Source organism: Myxocyprinus asiaticus, chromosome 46, assembly GCF_019703515.2.
Source record: "Myxocyprinus asiaticus isolate MX2 ecotype Aquarium Trade chromosome 46, UBuf_Myxa_2, whole genome shotgun sequence".
Classification (NCBI taxonomy): Eukaryota; Metazoa; Chordata; class Actinopteri; order Cypriniformes; family Catostomidae; genus Myxocyprinus; species Myxocyprinus asiaticus.
The window spans coordinates 14,849,925-14,873,551 of NC_059389.1; the positions used below are offsets into that span (position 1 = coordinate 14,849,925).

Consider the following 23,627-nt stretch of genomic DNA (forward strand, 5'->3'; position numbering starts at 1 on the left):
TGAACTCTATTGAAAATGTTGCCCTTTACCCTCCCATATACTTATTTTTTTAAATTGTGTTTTGATGGAACGTTTCTCTCCGGGAAATGGCTCTCATTAATTATTTACTGTTAGATACATCTCAGAGAATGATTAAAAACTGTTATTGTTAGTCAATTTTTTTTTTTTTTAAGTTTTCATGTGTACATTTTCAGAAAAATTGCTGCTATATTCTTTTTGCTGTTACTTACTGCATACGATTTTTATTTTTATTTTTTTTACAATTTCTGAAGAAAATGGTGCATAACCGGAGTGTTTTATAGTTTAATAGTTTCATAGTCTAAAATGTTTAATACACTATGAGCAAAAAACTTATTTTCATGGTATGAATAAAAACAAAAGAAACCAAATATGTGAGCAGTGCAGCTAAATCGGTGCAGACCCACATTCAATAGTCAGAAATAAAGGAGTTGGCACTCATTTTAGGAAAATACATAGAAAATCACTGTATGAAATCTTTCCAGAGATGTTTTTGTCAAAAAAAGTTGAGAAAAGACATGAAACAACTGAAAGTGATATAAATTAAATAGAATTAACCCATGTACCTTTCTAAAGTCCTGATGAGAGACCTTTCCAGTGCGTTCTTTGTCAAAGGAGACAAATCTTTGCCTCAATTGCCTCCAAAAGAGCTGGATGGGCCTGGAAATTCTCAGCATGGCTTCAACACACTGGCCACTCAGTAGTCCAGCACTCATCTAATGGTTAAAGGCAGAGAATGACAGAGATGTTGTACCAGGTGTGTAAATACGCACAATCAAATGAAGTGTTCCAGTTTCAATACAAGTTCTCTCTTTCATTTAAAAAATATAAAAAGAGAAAAACACGGTTACAGTAAGGCACTTAAAATGAAGGTGAATGGGGCCAGCCATAAACATTAACCTCTTCAACTCTGGGGCACTTTTGGGCTGCCTCCTGCAATTTTTCACACTCAAATGTAAAAGCTCACCATTTACACATACTGTGGACTAATTGACAAAATCTGTCAAATTTTTTCAGACCCCCCCAAATTAAGAAAAAAGACTCAATATTCATAAATAATATTGTATACAGTATGTTTACAATCTTATGATTAATGGAATAATAAAAAAATCTTTGTAAGCTTGTAATTCTGGTTTTGTTCACTCCATCTTGCTCCTAAAAGTCTTATTTTATTCCACTAGATGGCAGCAAGTACTAGAAAAAATATTGTTTCCTCTATCACCTTCACAAAATGTCGATCTGAAAAGTAGGTGGCACTCCAGTGCATTTTAGCCCTCACAGATGTGCTCGTCCATAGACATTCAGTCTAATTTTCAGTTCATGCACCACCCCCATTGTTACATCGAATATCTCGGCCTCTGAGTGGACTAGACTAGAAGCTTTTATAACATTATGTAATAACATATTGTGACAAGGAGGAGGGTGTGGCCGGGCCGCGATGTTGCACGCCCGACGCTGAGTTGCCCAGAGAGAGAGATAAAGGAAGAGCTGGGGATGCCAGAGAGAGAGAGAGACACACACATAGCTGTGTGTGTGTGTGTGTGTGTGTGTGTCGACGTCTGTTGTTATGTTTCAGTTCAGCGTTTGTGTTGATTAAAGTCTTGTTCATTTTTAATCCGGTTTCCGCTTCCTCCTTTCCTGTACCTTGCTACACTGGTGTCGAAACCCGGGAAGGGAGGAAGAGCATGCTGTCCGGGAGAACTCGCCGTTGCCATCCGCCCGCTGCAATCTGCCAGGACACGGAGGAGCCGTTACCGTCCGCCAGGGGAATGGAGTCGCCGCTGCCGTCTGCCAGGGGATGGAGGAGTCGCTGCCGTCCGCCAGGGGACGGAGGAGAAGCTGCCGTCCACCAGGGGATGGAGGAGAAGCTGCCGTCCGCCAGGAAGTGGAGGAGCTGTTGCCGTCCACCAGGGGACGGAGGAGCCGTTGCCGTCCGCCTTGGGACAAAGGATACGCTGTGTCCGCTGGGAGGCAGAGGAACCACTGCCATCTGTCAGGGGATGGAGGAGCCGCTGCCGGCCAGCAGGAGGTGGAGAAGCCCATTGTAGTCTGCCAGGGGGTGGAGGAGCATGCTGAGGACTGGGTGGGTGGTGTGCCCGCGGGAACTGGATTAACAATTAACAAGATTTTAATCAACACAAACACTGAACAGAAACATAACAACAGACATCAACACATACACACAGCTCCGTGTGTGTCTCTCTCTCTCTCTCTGGCATCCCCGGCTCCTCCTTTATCTCTCTCCCACTGATTGGGCAACTCAGCGCCGGGTGTGCATCCTCGCTGCCTGGTCACACCCTCCTCCTCATCACACATATATTTCTGATGATTTGTTTAGCATGCTTTTACTGCCGGACTACATATTTTGCTCAGGAAATCTAAGATATAACATTGGATTATTCACACAAACAAGCTCACAGACAAGTAAAAATGGCAAATTTTGTAGAAAAGTAAAAGCAGATATAGAGTTTTTAGCTATTTGGGGCTTACAGCAGCAGCGATTGGCACATAAAAAAATGCTATCATAGAAAAAACAGATATCATATTTTACTTTGTGATTTTTTTTAAATCTTTCAAACTGTGATATTAGGGAAACAAAATGTAACAATGTAATCTGTACATTCCTAAAATAAGAGCTTTCATTTGATATATGATTTGTCTATTTAAGTGCTATCTGAAATACTTTTATATTCATATTAATATTTCTACCACATGACCTCTAGGTGGCGCTGATTTGTGACACGGATGTTTCTGGCCTTATTTTAATATTTTATGCAACATAAATGCAGAAGTGACTGAAAAGCTCAGATTCTATGCTTTCAAACAATACCACATATGTCTGACTTATGTATTCGGAGACTAGAACATTTTAAGTGTAAACTTTTTCACGATATAGCATCCCCTTTTGGACCCACTGGCAGATCCGCAGAGTTGAGGAGGTTAAAATACAAATTGTTTTCAAAAATATAGCCACAAGACATAAACACTGTACATCAACATGATTTTAGTATGAAATCGCTTTCTAACCTTATCTGTGTAAAGTTATATTCAATATTACAACTTAATTGTCATGAAGCAATATCAGTAATCCCTCCAAAACCCTTTAGTGTGATTTTATCTTTAGTGTTTACGTATACATTTGATACAGTATGTATTTTAAAGTTTATAGAATGGCCCCATTCAGTTCCATTGTACGTGACTTACTGTAACAGGGATTTTTGCTTTTTATTTTATTTTTTTAAAACAAGGGACAGGTCGAAATAGTGTTCTGTGGTAATCAAAATGCTGCAAATGCTGTTGATTCGGCTCAACATTGAACCCAGAACATTGCTTTAATCACATATACTGGCCCATAACAGTTCAAGATTACAGCAGCCAATTGGAAAAGTAAGAGTAATTCACTCAGTGAACTCACTAGCATCCTGGGTGGATGCAGTTTGAGCCTGTAGGTTGAGGTGTTGACCTGAGGACTGATCATCACCACAAAGTGCCGCAGGAAGTCCAGGTAGGAGAGACAGCAGTTGTTGTTGATGACATATTTGACAGCCAGCTGCTCAAGCACAGATGGTGCTGGAGTATCTCTGAAAAATTCACATTGTAGCAAAAGAAACATTGTAACAATCATAACTAATAAGTTACGAGAAATGTTTAGCTTGAAAGGTTTTTGCTATGTTTCTTCTAAATAAATGTATCTGGCCTACTTGGCCTAAAAAATTTACCTAAAAAGGTATCAACATCAATCTCCCCTGTCCTCTCAGTGTCTGCCTCCCTGCACCTTCTCTGGATTTGCCTCCAACAGTTCTGGATCTTGTGACGCAACTTCATCTCCACATCCTCACAGTTCAGCAGTGGTGTTTGCCCCCTGCTTGAGGTGGAAGGCCTCTTGAACTGCTCTGAGCCTAATGACTGGGTAAAGGACCATTGGTGTGATACAAATGACATTGCACTAGCTGAGCAAACACATTTCCGTTTAATTGAACTAACTTTAAAGGGAGGAAATAACCAATATTAGAAAATGAAGTAATGCACTGTACCAAAGAGTGTCCAAATGTGCAGGGTGCTGTTTTGGGCCGTCGGAGGGACATTGGTCTATCCAATGTTGATCTTGCAGAAACTGGTAAAGATCTACCAACATTTTCCAAGCTTTTCTGTTCCCCACTAAACTTCTTCAGGAATTCTCGATACTCCAGATTTCCAAAGGGGTTAACTGGTAGCATATTCTAAAGGTTTTGAAACTGGAAGGGATTATCATGTTTTAAATTATAACACATTGAAGGAACTAGTAAAGATATGTAGTCTGAGACTTGCTGGAGGTAAATTGAGCTTACAGCATAAGAAGTCTTAGAATTACCTGATCGTCAGTAAACCTCATGAAGTGGCGACCACAAATGGTCTTAAAGTCCTCTTTAGAGATCGCATTTATATTGTAATAGTCGAGGTCCACCATCTTCTTTGTGATGGTGTAGAGACGGGCTGTCACTACTTCCTGTATCCGCCTCAGGATGTCGCTGATCAATAAGGGCGAGTCTGGTTGGACAAGCGCATCTGATGGATTTTCTTCAGCCATTCTTCTGCTGTTTGTCATGGAAGTAAACTTAACACACATTCAATACACATTGCACTTCAATTTACTTTGCATGCAACTGAGACCATAGGTTCTATAATATAACGGAGGTTTGAAATAATTTATCAAATTATAACCAGCAATATATCTGACCTCCTATTTGTGGAGGTTGAAGACTTGCAGGAATTCCTTCCAGTCAACCATAATCTCCTCCCTTTTGCTCAGACTAAATTTGGACAGCAGCTTCTTGAACAGCACATCTGAGAGACGCACGCAGAAATGGTTCAGCATTTGACGAAACTCTACTTTTTGTATCATATCATCTCCAGTCTTATCAAAAGAAGAGAAGGCCTAGAAAATAAAAAAGATTAAAAAAAAGTGACATACAGTACTGTGCAAAAGTTTTAGGCACTTGTGAAAAATGTTGCATAGTGAGGATGTCTTCAAAAATAATGCCATAAATAGATTTCATATACCAGTTAACATCATACAAAGTCCAGTAAACATAAAAAAGCTAAATCAGTATTTAATGTGGCCACCTTTGCCTTTAAAACATCCTAGGTACACCTATATACAGTTTTTCTTGGTTGTTGGCAGATAGGATGTTCCAAGCTTCTTGGAGAATTCGCCACAGTTCTTCTATCTATTTAGGCTGTTTTCATTGCTTCTGTCCCTTCATGTAACCCCAGACTGACTCGATGTTCAGTGGGGGGCTCTGTGGGGGCAATGCCATCTCTTGCAGAGCGCCCTGTTCTTCTATTCTAATATTTTCTATTTGCAAAAGTAATGTTTGGGAGTCTAAAATGTATTTTTCCTATTGATACACTAAAGCTGAAGATATAAATAACCATCTTAAGACAAATGTTTTTGTGAAACATCTTAAGTGCCTAAAACATTTGCACAGTAAATGTGCCATTCATGATAAGAATTAAATGTTTATTTTTTGTTGTTTTTGATCAACAACTGACTGTAGACAGCAGAAAGGGTATTAAAAGAGACATTATTTAATGAAAAATGGATGTCAAGTGGATCTTGTCTTTGGACACACATTATATGGAACAACTTTTACTCTCAACAAACAGTGAAAGGATCTTGCTACTGAATACTCCACCACTATACTACACAATTACTGATGAGTGAAATGTAAACATTTACCAGCTAGTTGCCATTTTAGTCGCATAGCGTGAAATTTGGTTGCAAATGTGAGTGTTTTTCTCTCATTGTAGTGAAGTGTTGGGCATAGAGTAAAAGATCGTTCATGGGATTTAAGAATCGATATCGAGATTTTTCAAATTAAGTTTGCTAAGTCTATATTTTTCCTACCCCTAATGAGGAACAACTTTGATGCTGTTTTACATAGGGCTAAATTCATTGTTCTAAATGCAAGTTGAAAGCCAACTGGTAAACTAAGCACTTAATTTACATTTACTTTGTTAGGGTGTGTCATTTCACTTCTTAGCTCCCTAAAATGTGAATCAGTGTCTTGAACACAAATTCAGGCACTAGCATGGACCTTGATCCACTGAACTTTGGAAGACACAATTGCCTATATTTTTCAATTGCCAATTAAAAAATAAAAGAAAGAAAGAAAAAAGGATGGAATATTTACACAAAGCTCTGTTATTGCAGTATTTTTTAGTTCAAACACCTTTCTACTAATACTACCACATTTTTATTAATGGTCTGTACCTTGTAGAGAGTATCTGAGGAAGCAGTAAGCAGCTCCCGGAGCTTTTGTATGGCTCTTTCAGGGCTTAGCTTCTCTACATTCTCCACTGGTTCTGGAGAACCCTCAGATGGGCATTCAACTGCAGAACCACTGGAGACTGGAGGTCCAGCAAGCTGCTTTACAAAATCAAGGTATGGCAGCTTCTTATGACAGGCATCAAATCCAAGGCTGAAAAAATATAAAGAAGGTGGACAAATATGGTTGCTACAGTATAATTATTTTATGCAGAAAACATTTGATTTAATTAATGTGTTTTGTTTTTGAAGGTTAGACCTACAGGTTGAGTAGATGTGTAAACTGTGTTTCCATTAACTGAAAGCCATGTCTGTGCAGGAGAGACTGCTGGTACATCATGGTCACGTGACCATCTCTGTTTTTATCCAGAGCCATAAGGCTTCCACTCACGTTCTCAAAGTCACTCCTGATCCACTTCCTACAAACAGACAGAATTCTATAACATTACGCATATGATGTTAATAGCCCAGTAAACGATTCTTGAATAAATGTGATAGTAATAATTTTAATTACAGAGCTCTACAATTTAATTTTTACTAGTAAAAAATCACATTAAAGATATGTTTAATTGCAGAGCTCTGTAATTGAATCACACAGCTCTGCAATTACTTTAGTACTAGTAAGGATGTAATTGTAAAGCTCTTAAATTGCAATTCTTACTAGTAAGAATGTATTAGTGGAGCTCTGTAATTCAATTGAAGATCTTTGCAATTGCATTCTTACTAGTAAAAAAATCAAATTAAAGAGCACTACAATTACATCCTTACTAGAAAGAATTCCAAGTACAAAGCTCTGCAATTGCATTCTTACTTGTAAGAATGTAATTGCAGAGCTGTGTGATGCAATTAGAGTTCTGCAATTAAACATCTGATTTTTTTACTAGTAAGTATTGTATGTAATTGCAGAGCTCTGTTACTAAATGTGCCTGCGGACACATTTTTGTTCACTATTTACAGTCTAGTGCTGGAGTAGGAATATTTTATGCATACCATTCCATAAAAACATACACTTACTGCACCTTTAACTTGTAAATGCGTAAAGTTGCATTGATACCCTGGATCCTCTTTTTAAGTTGACTTAAGCAGTCCTCTGCAGACAAAAGGGTTTTAGCTTGTACATTTCTGGTCCTTGTGTCTGGCTCTTCGTTCTTCTTCTTTGCTGTGGCTGAGTGCACAGATAAATTTGTGTTTCCTGCTTGTGACAAATGCTTTTTAAAGGGGTCATATCATAAATGTTTTGACTATTAATTTTTTTTAATGAGGTCCACTTATTATGCTAGACAAAGTCTTTTTTGTGGTGAGACATCAGTAATGTATATTTATGAACATTTTGCATGCATACACTGTAAATAATTTTTTTTTTTGTGAGGTAACCTAAATAATGTGCTTCATGTGGTAAAATTTACTGGTTTTATTTAATTCAAAAATGTAATGTATTCTGGCTAAATTTACCTGAAAATTAGGTTACACCAACGAAAGCTATTTTTACAGGTTAGATCAAGTAGAAACAGATCCTTGAGGAAACAATTCCAGGTTACCACTTTTTTTTGGCTGCTGTGCCTTTAAGAAATGCCCCCCTCACATGTGAAATGAGAAACAGTAAAACACAGTTTGCTGGTTTGTTGTCAGGTCCTAAAACAATATATAGTTTTGTTACTGCCATATATTTTTAAATAACAGCCTCTTTGCAAAACCAGAAAGTTGCAAAAGTTCAGAACGAGTCATTTTCGCAACCAATTTTCAATAAGTGAAGTTTCAAAGATAAGTTTGGGAGGAGCTTGTTTATCCAAGGGTCTCAGAGCTCAAGCCCAGTCCTGTGCTTGAGCCCCTCCATTATGGTCAACACACCTAATCCATTTACCTTAATGTGCTCCAGGACTATTAGAACCAGTGAACTCGTGAAATGGTCATTTTAGACTGGGGAGGAAGTTTCGAGTTGTGAAAATTACAGTATGTTTTCGTAGTGCAATGAAAACGTTTATCTCAAAAGATCAAGGAAAGTTTGATTCCTCATGATATGACCTCTTTCTCACAACAGATTGTTTGTTCTGTATCTAACCTTCATATTTAGCCACCAAGTCAGTAACAGAAATCTGTCCACAGCAAAAACCAAGGGACTCGATGAGCATCTGAAAACAGGATCCTTCCAAGAAAATACCACAGTTGTCCAGAACCTAAAAAGCATGTACAATTATCTTAAACTACCCCAAAGATATTTAAATACAAAGATATTTTAGACAAATAGTGCTTCTCACCATCCAGTCTCAGGCCCTACCTTACAGAAATTTCTGACAGTGAGCACTCCTGTCGAGGTTATGCTGGTGGACATTAGACAGTCATGAAGACAATCCCTCACCTCTGAAGCCTGTCCCAAAGTTTCCTCAGAACAACGTCCTCTACTGATTGTGCTTTTATGTTCAACATGCGAGCCTTATGCACCTCTTCCTCTCTGTACACATGGTCATTTATCTTGTAAGCTAAATAGGTGGTTCTCAACTGGTGGGATGCAACCCAAAATTGGGAGTTATAAGTTCCTGAATATATTCATTGACAATACAGACCTTTCAATTATACTGAGTGCTTTGTCGATGCTCTCTTTCCCTGTCTTTTCAGGAACACACAAGCTCTTCAAAAACAGGTTGTAGTTTACACTTCCATCCTCCAAAAATGGTTCACAGAGCCTTTGAGAGCAAACAGAGAGAAATTAGTCAGTATGAGGATCCTGAAAACACGCTGAGGGCAGAGAAGTGAGACTCACTTGCTGAAGTGGTGTTCAGTCAGCGGTAGTCTGTATTGTTGGATCAGTCTCCTCAAGTCTTCTAAAGGGATGGTGGCACTTTGACTTTAGGTTGTGTTGCTGATATATTCCATCAGCATGTCATACTTCTCAGTGAGTTTCTCCTTCAGAATCCCTTCCACCAATAGAGATAAAATCATGTACATGATATAGGCTAGAACTAAGACTGATCATAGATAAATCAAGGGTGAATTAGTCTCTCAAGAACTGTAATACATGATTATGGAGTAATGTAAGTCACATACACTGATTAATAAAAATATTGGACGTTGAAACAGATAATAAAATCCGGTATGCATAACACAATTATACCTGAGTAAAAACAAAAAGAAGCAGAAAAAATTGGTGACAAATGTATTATAGTCATTGCTATGCAGGATACTTGCTGCATTCTGTGTATTTATTGTTGTGGAAGGCAACTACATTGGAGCCTTTTTACTGAGCTTTGGTGTCTGTTGGATTTCATACATAGTTTTCACTCATATAGCAGGTATAAACACTAATATATTCATATTATACAAAATAGTGCACTGCGATTAGGTGGCCCAAACATGTAGTTATGCACCTGTGTAAGTGATGTTCAAAATGTGTTAGTTGAGGTATTACAGTCAAGTACTCTTGCAATGTATCTGAATCTCAAATCCTCGCTGCTCAAGAACCACCACAACAACAACAAACAAACAACTGTGGTAATTCATGGCATCCGCTCATGTTATCGCTTCGTGCATTGCATGCCACATGTTTACTACAGCTTCTTCTATCAGTAGTTAGGGATTCACATGTGATAAATGTAAGGAATTAGTCAGGCTGACGGAGAAGGTTAATGAGTTAGAGGCACGCATCCAAACACTAGTGGAGGTCAGTGAGAAAGAGAAGCCGGTAGATACTGTTTTGGATGCGGGTAGAACAGCAAGCAACACACACACTTCTGGCTGTAGACCCCTCAAAGCAGGGTGTTTGGGTGACGTCTCAGCTGCATACTCGCTCAGCAAAGTGACACCACTCTACCGTTCCAGTTAGGGTCTCCAACTGATTCTCCCCACTTAGTGATGCACCCACTGAGAATCATGTTGAAAGCGCCCTTGTTATAGGAGATTCTATTGTAAGGAATGTGGAAATAGAGACTCCAGAAACTATTGTTAAATGCATTTCGGGGGCTTGGGCATCTGACCAAATTTACAAGTGCTGGCTAATGCTAAATGTAGATTTCCTAAAACTGTTATTCATGTCGGCACTAACGTTGTCCGGCTTCGCCAGTCAGAGATCACTAGAGATAATGTTAAAGAGGTGTGTGAACTTGCAAAAAACGATATCACACACTGTAATATGCTCTGGCCCCCTCCCTGCTCATCGTGGTGATGAGGTTTATAGTAGATTAGGGTCACTGAACGGCTGGATGTCTGAGTGGTGTCCGGAGAATAGCTTCAGATCTATAGACAATTGGAAGAGTTTTTGGGGTAGACCTGACCTGCTAAAGAGACACAGACTCCATCCAATCCCTCCAGGGAAGGTGCTGCTCTCCTCTCTAGTAATTTGGCTCATAGTCTTAATAGTGATAGGTAGAACTATTCTTTTGACCACTAAAGATAGCTTCACTAATAATTTTCCAGATTTGTCTCACATACTCAGTAAGCCAAAAAGTCTAGAAGAACTTGAAGTAATATCAGAAAATATAAATACAGTCTTCTCTAGCAAGCTTGATAGTGTCGCGCCACTTCGATTAAAGAAAATTACAGAAAAAATCCCTGTACCATGGTACAATGATCACACTCATGCTCTCAAGAGAGCAGCTCGGAAAATGGAGAGCAATTGGAAGAAGACAAAATTAGAGGTATTTAGTGGTGCATGGAAGAATAGCGTCTGTAGCTACAGACAGGCACTAAAAGCTGCCAGGTCAGCATATTTTAGCAAACTCATAGAAAATAACCACAACAATTCTAGGTGTTTATTCAGTACTGTGGCTAAATTGGTTAGGAATGAAGGTCCTATTTAGCAGACCGCTACTACTTTGTGTAAACAAGGAATTGTCAGATCAGACAGAAGTATGGTGTGCCACAGGAATCAGTTTTAGGGCCTCTGCTTTTCTCCTTATATATGCATCCCCTGGGAGATATTATCAGGAATCGTGGAATAAGTTTCCACTGTTATGCCTATGATACCACTGTTTAAATTTCTTCTAAACCTGACGAAATTTCACAATTCTGTATCAATGAAAATCAAAGATTGGATGGCCAGAAATTTGTTTCTACTCAATTCCGACAAAACAGAGGTACTAATTATTGGACCAAAAACCTCTAAAAATAAGCTGCTAAAATATAATTTGACTCTCGATTGATGTACTGTTACATCATCTTCTACAGCGAAGAACTTACGTGTTATATGATACCAATCTGTCCTTTGAAAATCAAATTTCCAGTGTTTGTAGAACAGCATTCTTCCACCTCAGAAATATTGCTAAGTTATGACACATGCTCTCTGATGCTGAAAAACTAATTAATGCGTTCATGACCTCAAGACTAGATTGTTGTAATGCATTACTAGGAGGATGTACTGCAAGTTCAATAAATAAACTTCAATTGGTTCAAAATGCAGCAGCCAGATTTCTGACTAGAAACAAGAAATATGATCATATTAGCCCCATTTATCGTCATTATATTGGTTACCTGTTAAATTTCGTATTTATTTTAAAATTCTGTTAACTACAAACAAAGCTTTGAATAGTCTAGCTCCACAGTACTTAAGTGACCTTCTACCACGTCATATTCCATCACGTTCATTACAATCACAAAATTCTGGCCTGTTAATAGTTCCTAGAATATCAAAATCCACAAAAGGAGGTAGATCCTTTTCTTATTTGTCTCCAAAACTATGTAATAGACTCCCTAATACTGTTTGGGGAGTGGGCACACTCACTCAGTTTAAGTCTAGACTAAAGACTCATCTATTTAGCCAGGCATACACCTAATGTATCCATCAACTCACAATTAGGCTGCTTTAGTTAGGTCTGCCGGAACCAGAAACATTTCTCATAATCTATAAATCTGCAATAAATTGAATGGCATCTACACTAATATTATTCTATTTCTTTCCCTGTCTCAACCTCCGGATTCATATCCCAAGGTTACCAGTGCCGATCAGATTCAGCTTAGTTCCTGCTTGGTGTCGGACTCCACTGCTATGTGTCGCTGAGTGATGACGACTAACTGCAGCCGGTGATAGCCAGACATCACTTCAGTCTTTCACGATGAACTTCAGAGGATGAACTGATGCCAACTTCAACTGTAAGACATGGGATACTTCATATGCCACTGCCTGAATCTTGGACTTAGGATGGACCCCACTGAACCTCACAGAAATGACCTGCCGGGTGAACTGCGATACACCTCATTTGATCTCTGCCTGCATCACCTTTGTCTATTGATGGACTACACTCTTGAAATGGAATACACAGACTATCAATTAATTGCCAACAAAAGCCTTCATCAGCCAACTAACAAAGGTCACTGCATCTATGTGAACTTCTGCAGTTAATCCAGGATGGACTTCAAAGACATTAATCTTACAGTTCATCCAAAATCTTTGTTTAAACATTGGCCCGTAACACTTATTTAGTTTACAAATTTTAAACCATGACTTGCACTGCACACAAATAACTAATATTGGCATTATATTCATGCTGTTTAGCCAGAAGGAAACTGGCCCCCACAGTGAGCCTGGTTTCTCCCAAGGTTATTTTTCTCCATTAACCAACATCTTATGGAGTTTTGTGTTCCTTGCCACAGTCGCCTTCGGCATGCTCACTAGGGGTCTAAATACCATTATTATTTAATTATTTATTTTTATACACAATTTACAATCATATTTAATCAAACTACACAATGATGACTCTAAGACTTTATAGATATTACAGTTACATTTTCTGTTAAAGCATGATAAATCTGCTTTGAAAAGATGTGGTTTGTGTAAAGCGCTATACAAATAAAAATTACTTGACACATTTTATACCACAATTGGCCTTTGTTGGTGGAGGAAGTCGAGAAACTGTTGGTAAATGATGACATCCTCATGCTCTGCACCCAGAAGAACTCTGAACTTCTCATCTGTGAGACAAAAGCTGATATGGGGCAGCTGTGGCTCGGGTTTTAGAGCGGGTTGGCCACTAATCACAGGGTTGGCAGTTCAATTCCTGGCCCACATGACTCCACATGCCGAAGTGTCCTTGGGCAAGACACTGAACCCCAAGTTGCTCCCAATGGCAGGCTAGTGCCTTGCATGGCATCTCTCCCATCATTGGTGTGTGAGTGTGTGCGTGAATGGGAGAACGAGTCACAGTGTAAAGCGCTTTGGAACAGCTACGGTTAAAAAAAATGCTGTATAAGTGCAGACCATTTTACCATTCTCCAAAGCCCTATGCAATTAATTTCTACTGATGAAACCTGTTCTACAGGAATAACACAAACAAAAGCTGAATAGTTATAATACAGTACGAACACCTGTGATTATCTGTATTTATATATGTATTTAATAAAACCCCAAACTTACTTTGTCTAATTCCAGAAAACCTTCCATCAGAAGAGACTTTTTATCAAGTATTTGTTGACACAGTCTTGGAAGAATTGCTTCAGCACTGTTCATGTCTGGAGTTGCTGGCGCAGAATCTCTTCTGATTGAGACAGTAACTAAATATGTGCCACCATAATCAAAGCTTAAAATAGTAAAAGTAATTTAACATGACAAGTGACAGAATATTAAAATGAAAGGACTTAAATATGTATCTGTTTCTCACCCACACCTATCATATAGCTTCTGAAGATATGGATTTAACCACTGGAGTCATGTGGATTACTTTAATGCTGCCTTTATGTGCTTTTTGGACCTACAAAGTTCTGGTCACCATTTACTTGCATTGTATGTACCTACAGAGCTGAAATATTCTTCTAAAAATCTCTGTGTTCTGCAGAAGACAGAAAGTCATACACATCTGGGATGGCATGAGGGTGAGTAAATGATGAGAGAATTTTCATTTTTGGGTGAACTATCATTTTAAGAGACATATCACCAAATTTCTCTAAACGGGTCTACCATCTTTATGCCATCTTCATTTCTAAAACATAACGTTAAAAATATTTTAAAAATATTTGAAGGAAACATCTACAATAGCATTAGTACATACCTGCCCAAAGCAGATGAAACCTTGCAGTATTTCCCAAGAAACTCCATATAGGGAACTGTTCCATTTTCTATTATTTCAACCTAATATAATAATTAAAAAGAAATGTATAAGGTTGAAATATTTATAGATACATTGAGCATGTAAAACTTCTGCTACAGCAATATAATACAAAAAGTGCACTAGTTGCTGTGTTTGTTGTAATATAACCAACCTTAGCCAACAGACCCTTAAACTGAGACTCTGTGAGAGCTACAAGAAAGCCCTCAGTTACACGTCTGAACTCTCCTTTGGTGACAATCTTGTTGCCTTCCTAGTCAAAAGCTTTAAAAGCAGCCTTCAAGTCATCCTTCTGGTCCTTGATTCTCTCCAAGAGTAGGTTCTCAATCTCCACCAAAGAAAGATTCTCATCTGCCACTGACTTCACAGAGAAGGCTGTAAAAAATAAAATAAAAAAGGATGTAAAATGGATTATTTCCTCAACATAATCTACTAAAAAACAGAATAGTCCATACCAGAGACAGATTTGAGAGTGTTCCTTCTGGAGAAATCTGGAGTACTCATGAGGCACTCTTTGCTCTGGGTTTGATGGTAAGCTGTAGTGTTAAAGGCCTCAGATCCAAATGGCCCGTTTTTTTCTTTCTATAATTTTGTCGTTTCTTTATTTATATCAGTCTATAATGTACAAACATTTTAAATAAATCCAAACAATTAATTATTAACATTTGACCAATTACCAGTAAGGTTATAAGATAACCTATTTCATTGGCAGTACTATTATTTTGTTTACCCTACTCATCTTCTGCTAAAAATCTATCCCGACTCTCCACAGCTGACTGTGGACGCATTGGTTTCTTGAATTCTTGTTTGAAATTCATGAGTCCTGTTTCAGACTTACTACTGTAACTTAACTGAAGGCGACAAGTTTACCATAACACTTAACCCAACCAAGGACGCTCCAATGTTGCCATGAAGACGGTTTGTCAACTGTCTGTCAATCAGGAGGTGACCCCGCCTACTGGAATGCTTGCAATGCACGCGCATGTGTGTACATTTGTATGGTTATAGTTAGCACAACAAATAAAACTCTAGTCTGACTCGATTATGGATTTTAAAACATGGCCTTTCCTTTTCTTTTCTTTTTTCAGGTGTCAGAACATCTTTTGGGCCTTTAGTTAAGCCCAAGTTTTGCAGCCTTCATTGAAAATTACCCCAAAATAGAACACTGTGATGATGTGATGATTAGTTAAAAAATGTCTGGCTCTTTGCTGTATTTTATACACATGTACTGCTTCTAAAAATAAATGCATTAAAAAATTACTACCGTGAAGAGAATGTGACGTAAAGTTGTTCTTTCCTCCTCAGCCAATCAATATGCTGTTGGGCGTGGTTACCAAGTGTCATGGCGGCGGCAGGGACACTGTTGTAGGGTAGTGTGCCGGAGAGAGACCGTGCGTGGATATTTTCTCTCATAGACTGAATTGTCTTTATTGTCATAGTGGTGACATTTGAATGTAAAAAGACTTTTAAATATGGGGACTGTGCATGCCAGGGTAAGTACATTTTTTCAGAGTTATCGGAAAAAGCCAGGGCAATGACCTCTGAACAGCCTTAAAAAAGTATGTGAATGACAGGCCGAGATCAATATGAGGTTTAGCTCAACAGATTATTACAACTGTTAAATGGATTGATCAATGGGGACATAGATCAGATTTGTTTATAAAACAGGTTAATATGTGCTTGGACAATCTCTAGTTGCTGTAAAATGCATTCCTCATGGTCACGGTCTTTGTATATGCAGACATTCATAGTATATATTCAGTTTGGCATTTGTTTATGTTTCATTCTAACCTAATTTTTTGGAGAAATCACACTCTCTTACTATGCTTTGTATAATAATATTGTAGGTCTAATAACACTATAGCTCACTCACTTTAAATATCTGTTGGCCAGAGTCTGGACCCCCTTCCTATGCAAGGACCTGAACTGGGGGTTCAAGCAGATGACATGGACCTGGGGGAACCAGAGCACGAGGAGAAACAAGAAGTTCTTGAGAATAAAGATGTAAGGTGTTTATGATTGGTATATTAATGCTTGTACACGCATGCATGTGTTTAAGGTTTGTTTCTGTAGGCATACTTGTGTTTTCAAATGTTTTTCAATGGTTTAGGTTGTAGTACAACATGTGCATATTGACGGTCTTGGAAGAACAAAGGAAGACATTTTAACGTATGAAATTGCAGATGTTTTCCATGCCAAAAACTTGATTGATGTGAGTATTCTAAGTTTGCATTTTCTGTGTATACACTTTACTTATAACAGAATTTAAATTGTTCAAAAGTTGCTTGGGATCATTTGGTGTAATATTTTCAATAAGATGCTTTCTGTAAGTAAGCCTTTTGTAGGCTGATTTCCCTGGAAAGTGCAAACACTGTGGCTCTGTGGCACTATCAAAACATTGCTCCTTTTTTGAGCATCCTGACATAACCATTGGCGTGAGTTTGGGGCGGGGCTATCTGTTTCCAGCTATGTTTATATTTACAATTATGTTATAGGTAATGAAGAAATCCCATGAGGCCAGACAGAGGCTCCTGCGTATGGGAATATTCAGACAGGTGGAAGTTGTCATTGATACGGCTGACGGTACAGCAATTTTTCAAACAGGACAACTTATCTCAGACTGATAATCACAATGATGCATCAAAGTCTGAATTTCTCAAAATGTGCACAACATTAGGTGCTGATGCACTGCATAATGGGCTGGATGTGACGTTTGAGGTGAAGGAGCTAAGAAGGATGACAGGAAGTTACAACACCATGGTTGGGAACAACGAGGGAAGCATGGTGAGCTACTGATGACTACATCATTGCATCCAGATGCAAATACTTTGTTTCTTTTATTTTACTGCTTGATTTTGTTAAATGGATGGTTCACTTAAGTAGAACTGGTGTGATTCTCATCTCAGGTGCTGGGACTGAAATTGCCCAATGTTTTTGGTCGTGCTGAGAAGCTGACTTTCCAGTTCTCTTATGGCACTAAGGAAACATCATATGGCCTGTCATTCTTCAAGCCCCAGCCTGGACACTTTGAGCGGAAGTACGTTTCTTGGCCTGGCAGCGAAGATTACTAACAGTTTACAATTCATATACAGTTTCATTATTTAAAAGAGTATTTGTAAGAAGTTAAATATTTAAAATTCACTATTAAGTTCACCTAACTGCTATATTGCGATTAACCTCTTCATCTCTGCGAACTCACCGGTGGGTCCAAAAGGGGACGCTATGTCGTGAATAAAGTTTACACTTAAAATGTTCAAGTCTCCGAATACATAAGTCAGATATATTGGGTATCGTCTGAAAGCTTTGAATCTGAACTTTTCATAGATAAATGTCACTTCTGCATTTATTTTACATAAAATAACAAGGCCTGAGAACATTTGTCGCAAATGAATGGAAAATTGGACTGAATGTCTGTGGACGAGCACATCTGTGAGGGCTGAAATGCATTAGAGCACCACCTACATTTCATATCGGCATTTTGTGATGGAGGGTGATAGAGGAACAAAAATATTTCAAGTACTTGCTGCCATCTAGTGGAATAAAATAAGACCTTTTGGTGGGAGTTGGAGTGAACGGAACCAGAATACATACAAAGTTTGGACAAAAAAATAAATAAAAAATACATTTTTATTCATCATAAGATTGTAAACATATACAATATTATTTATGAATAATCAGTCTTTTTCTTTTTTTATAAACAAGACCAATGTTTGGCACAGTGTGTATAAATGGTGAGCTTTTAAATTTTAGTGTAGAAAGATGAAGGCGGTAGCCCAAATATACCCCAGAGTTGAAGAGGTTAAAATAAATGACATTTTATTCAATATGTTTACACATATGATATGTAACATATATGAAAATGTATTGCATGGTAGGAAATTGGTAATCAGATTTAATTGGTTGTTTCAAGGATGACTACAGAATTAGAACTCCTTGCTCCAGTCTAGTGCATGAGCTGTGCCATCAAAGGCAGCAGATGGAAAAATATTCAAAAATATAAGTTCATTTCATGCTTTTAAGAGCCCTCCAAAAATGCCAATGGTTAACATTTACTGTAATATAATGAAATATTTGCAATTTATATACTGCTTGAAAAAAATTGTCAGAATATGCAACTTTTGAATGGCCGTCCATGGAGAAAGATGCTTTTTGCCCGCAGTTACTCATCTACCAGCAGGGGCTGACTGTGCAACTCTGTAATCGGAATATCTACAAAACCAATCCAGTGTTTGCTATGACATTTACGTTACTCTTTTCAGCTTTGCCATTAACTTGTATAAAGTTACGGGACAGTTCCCATGGAGCTCACTCAGAGAGACCGACAGAGGAGTTTCAACAGAGCTCAGTGTAAGGACTTTCTACGTGAATATTTTTACAATGCTCTTATTTTCTCCACTAAGTAAATTATATAATACATAAGCTGCTAATATGTAGACACAGGTAAATTGTATAACATCTTATAGTTGAATTTATCTATTGTTTGAACTGTGATCACTAGTTCCCCATCTGGAGGACAAACCACACTCTGAAGTGGGAGGGTGTGTGGAGAGAGTTGGGTTGCCTGGCCCGAACAGCTTCCTTCGCTGTCAGGGAGGAGAGTGGTCACTCTCTGAAGTCTTCACTCTCTGTACGTCTCCTTTATATTACTTTCTCTTTGTGAGTAAAAACATTACAATAACATTAGTCTGTCTAAAACTTGACAAACATTGAAGAGATACCTTTTATTACTTGAAATGTCATAGAAAGATCATGGAAATGTATAGGTTCAAAACACTGGGAACCCTATCTCTATAATTTTCTGTCAGATTATCTGTATATGTTATCGTGTTAAGTCTCAGCTTTGTTATTACAGTCACTGAGACTAAATGTAGCTCAAATGTGACTTTAAATACAATGTTTTTCTGGCAGCATGCAATGATCATCGACACACGCAATTCTTCCATCCTTCCAAGGAAAGGTGCCTTACTGAAGATCAACCAGGTTTGTATGGATCAACAAACTCAAGGGATTTTTGATGTTTGAAAACATAGTTCTACTTGAAAATGAACTTAATTTTTATGGTCTGTCAGGAACTGGCAGGTTACAGTGGAGGAGATGTCAGTTTCTTGAAGGAAGACTTTGAAATTCAACTTAACAAGACTCTCTTCTGGGACTCGGTGAGATGCTTCGGAAGAAACTTTGTAACATTTGTCTGTTTGCTCAGTAGATTACAGAAGAGACTTGGAAATTCTTAAAAGCTTGTTTGTTGTAATAAACTGATTTTTATTGTGTAATAAGTATTCTGAGATGGGTTTTATCTCGCTTGTAGGTGCTCTCTGCCTCTCTGTGGAGTGGTATTTTGCTGCCCCTCGGAGATAAGCCGTCCTGCATTGCTGACAGGTAAGGTCCTTTTTATACCTGGTATGAAGATGTGTTTTGGGTGATTCGATCACAGGTTTTTACACTTGGTCATAAAATAATACTGTCTGGGATGGATTAGCATTTTCACCTAAAATGCAATGTGATCACATTTTTTTGACTACCTACATAGTTTATACATATTATACATGCATATGTTTTGCACTCTGTTTACACCTGCATTTAGCGCTGCCACTTGTAATCGTATAGTCCGAAATGCATTTTCATACCAGTGTCATTGTAAAAATAAAAAACAGACTCACAAACTCTTCTCCCTAAGCAACAAGACAAAGTTGGCAAAATCATTCACTTAAAGTAATGGTGTTTTTTTTTTTGTTTTTTTTTTTGTAGATTCTATTTGGGTGGCCCCACTAGTGTGAGGGGCTTCAGCATGTACAGCATTGGTCCTCAAAGTGAAGGTATGGTCATTAGAATTTTAGAATGTACTTTCATAGAAAATGTGGATGTTTAGTTAATAAGGTTAAAATCTCTGTGACTAAGGTTTGTTTTCTCATCTTGGCAATAGGCGATTACCTTGGTGGGGAAGCGTTCTGGGCTGGGGGGCTTCATCTGTACACCCCTCTCCCATTCAGGCCAGGCAGAGGTGGCTTTGGAGACCTTTTCAGAACACATTTCTTTCTCAATTCAGGAAACCTGTGTAACCTCAACTATGGTGAGATCCATAAAGCTACAGAGGAGGCAATTTGTGCCCACACTTTTGTATACATGGTATATCACATGATTCCCATCCTCTCTCTTGCTTTATGAATCATGCTATTGCTTTTAACATTTGTTGCTATACTTTCTATGGTCCACTAGGGGAAGGGCCAAGAGCACATCTAAGCAAGCTGGCCGAGCGTATCCGCTGGTCTTATGGAGCGGGCATTGTGTTGCGTCTTGGGAACATCGCTCGACTGGAGCTCAACTATTGCATTCCCATGGGTGTCCAGAGTGGAGACAGGTATACACTTTCACACACACACCATCAATCAAAAATCTTGTCAGGGCTTCACCATTTCTGGACCTTTTGTAACATACTAGCATTTCTATTTCATCTTGACTTATAGTTATTGTGATGCAATTTATTGACATCTCTTGTATCTCAGGATATGTGATGGAGTGCAGTTTGGGGCTGGTATCCGGTTCCTGTAATATCCTGATTTCCCGTCACATGACGATTTTAAAACAAAGAAGGATTTCTGTCACTTTGTACTTGTATTACAGGATATTTGTAAGATTACACTTCGAGCTGCCATGCACTATACAATGAGTGTTACCTAATTATTTGATGTTGGCAAATATATTGGAGGGGGAACAGTCTAAAACCAAAAGCAAAACCATTGTTAGGAAACAGTCTGCTTTTAAAACATTATTGGTACTTCAGTGGTGAATATATTGGACATCATTGCTCTTATCAGTTGTCATATTTATTTGTCTGAACTGTCAGTGCTTAATAAATAATGTCTCTGCCCTTTACTGTGGTCTTTATGTGGTCTAATGTCTCTGCCCTTTACAACCACTTTATGTTGAAATTATGGAACTTAAATTTAAAAAATGATGATATTATGCACTCAGTGGGTATTTTAGGGCCAACACAATAATGACATTTAAAAGTCAGTAGAAGAATCTTATGGTCTTTTTTTTGGCAAATACCGATAACAAATAACTATCAGCTTTTAAAGGCCCAAACTGATAATTTTACTTTTTATGTTTTAACCCTTAACTGGATTTGCTAGTTAATTAATTAAAAACTACTCACTCAACACAATATAGGTGTCGTTTTAAAGCATTCTGGACTTATGAACTAAATACGAACACGTATTTGTGTCGGTTTGCAATGTTTTTAATAGTTTTTCTATGTAAACATGCGCTAGACGGATGTCTTTGATCGTTGCACTGTTTTTCACGAAGGAGCGGCGCATTTTTTTAGATGCTTTGTCACGTTAAAAATAACGAGCTTTTAAAAACACATCTGGAGACTAGTGGTCGACCCATATGGGTTTTTTAATGGCCAATGCCGATATCCAGAGAGCAGGATGGCCGATATATCACAACATTTAATAAAGTAAACAAACATAAAATTGCTAAAAAAAAAAAAAAAAAATTGTTTTTTTTTAAATTGTAAACTCTTATTTAGCACTATATTTACTCAATTTTCCACAAAATAAAAATAATATTGTATTTTAAATGGTAGATAGCAATTGTTTCAGATTTCTGTATAGTCATCAAATTTTAGTAATTCATTTGCACATGAAGAAATTATTAATGTATTAGGAAGAAGGAAATAACAGTACACACAGTAGTCCAGCAACCATGGATGGCATGTCCAAGTTAGCTATCGCATTTACTCAAAAAAAATACAGAGTCAATCCAACTGTACATACAGGGCATAGTGAATGAGACATTTACTTGTAGCACACGTGCAGTGCTTTTACCTTGGGCTGCATCCGAAAATGTAGGCAGCTGACTTGCTACCTATTCAGTTATGGCTTAACTGACAGCTGTTTTGAATGAATGGAACTCTTAAGGAAACTGGGTAGGGTCACCAGCTGTGCGTAAGTTCTCACGTAATTTAAGACGTAAAGTTCACACTAAGGGCTTAGTGACTACTAGTTAGTTTGTAACTAAGTCAGTGCTTAATTTGGTTGCACCACCTGTTCTTAAGGCAAGACTTAACTAGTAATTCGTAATTTCTCCTTAAAGTAATGCGTAGTCGCATAATATGACGTTTACCTGTATTGATCCAATAAGCAGCCTTCAAATTTGTACACAGAAGTGTTAAAAAGCAGTGAACTTCAGTATTATATAATTACGGTTGATGTTCAAACCTTGTAACCCGTAACTGTCAGATGTTATAAATTATATCCCCATTAAAATACGATACGTAATAAAAATAGCTACATTTGATAAATAGTATATTTGCCCTGTGTAAATAACAATAAATAGGAACTGTATCAAAAATAAATAAGGGGTGATAAATAAATACTAATACACCAGGCTGGAAAAATAGAAATTTATTCATTTTAATATCTTAAATATTTCGTATATGTTGAAACTTGACACCGGTGACGCATCCTGAAAACCGCACCGTTAGAATGGTTTTATACTGAAGAGCCACTTAAAAGTACGTTTTTTCCTCTCTCTCATAAATGTAAATGAGTGTAAATGCCAACATCATCATATATGTCGAAATGACTGATGCCTGTCATGCAAAACATGAGCTCATTGATGTAATTACATGAGTCTGCTTTTCCATCCATTACTCCTGGTCGGAGGCTTCCGTAAATATTTAGTTTATACGTAGGGTTACATCCTACCTAAATTTAATGGTGCAACGCTCAAATATTTAGTAATGCGTAAATTGTGACTTAGTGCCCATTTACGCCACAACTAGGCTAAGTTGTAACGTATGTATAGCTGGTGCAACCGGCCCCTGATCTCTGAACAGTTTGAAAAGCACCTTATTTTCATCGTACCTCCGTATACAGCCTCCAGAGGCAGCATTTTCCTGGTTTCGGAAAATGCTGCCTCCGGAGGATGCTTTCTGAAGTTGCACTCATGCACTTGTGCGGATCCACCAAGAGCCTCAATCTCCTGATAGTTTAAACGGCCTAGATCGTCTACTTGGATTGTCACAGACGGACCGTCATGATTTGTGAATGAGGGGAACTTTTGATCCTGACCCTTAAGTTCTTGATTCTGGCCGATAGAATACACGCTTCAGAGGAAGATATTAAATGAGTGCTCGTGGGGAAGAAAATGTCACGGTTACGTACTTAGCCTCGGTTCCCTGAGATGAAGGGAATGAGACATTTACGTGCTAACGCATATGGGGAGTGTCCTTCCACACAACCTAGTTGAAACCTCTCTACAATAAC

The 23,627-nt window shown here is 38.1% G+C and overlaps 1 protein-coding gene and 1 pseudogene across 1 annotated transcript; one reads left to right on the top strand and one right to left on the bottom strand.

The window, feature by feature from the left end:
• Positions 1-456: 456 nt before the first annotated feature.
• LOC127435698 (EF-hand calcium-binding domain-containing protein 6-like) lies at positions 457-15,696 on the bottom strand (annotated as a pseudogene).
• On the top strand, positions 15,682-21,225 carry LOC127435648 (sorting and assembly machinery component 50 homolog A-like). Its single transcript, XM_051689272.1, has 15 exons — positions 15,682-15,845; positions 16,246-16,356; positions 16,463-16,564; positions 16,848-16,935; positions 17,030-17,136; positions 17,259-17,389; positions 18,612-18,699; positions 18,851-18,979; positions 19,261-19,332; positions 19,422-19,508; positions 19,661-19,731; positions 20,101-20,168; positions 20,276-20,422; positions 20,569-20,710; positions 20,856-21,225. Exons 1-15 carry the CDS (start codon positions 15,825-15,827, stop codon positions 20,899-20,901), a joined length of 1,410 nt encoding a protein of 469 aa, XP_051545232.1. The 5' UTR covers positions 15,682-15,824; the 3' UTR covers positions 20,902-21,225.
• Positions 21,226-23,627: the final 2,402 nt, after the last annotated feature.

What these genes read in the sequence shown, in the direction of transcription:
- LOC127435648 (XM_051689272.1), top strand. Translation starts at nt 15,825, where the DNA reads ATGGGGACTGTGCATGCCAGG. An exon ending in ATGCCAAAAACTTGATTGAT is followed by an intron (nt 16,565 to 16,847) that starts GTGAGTATTCTA and finishes ATTATGTTATAG; the next exon opens with GTAATGAAGAAATCCCATGA. An exon ending in CTCTGAAGTCTTCACTCTCT is followed by an intron (nt 18,980 to 19,260) that starts GTACGTCTCCTT and finishes TTTTTCTGGCAG; the next exon opens with CATGCAATGATCATCGACAC.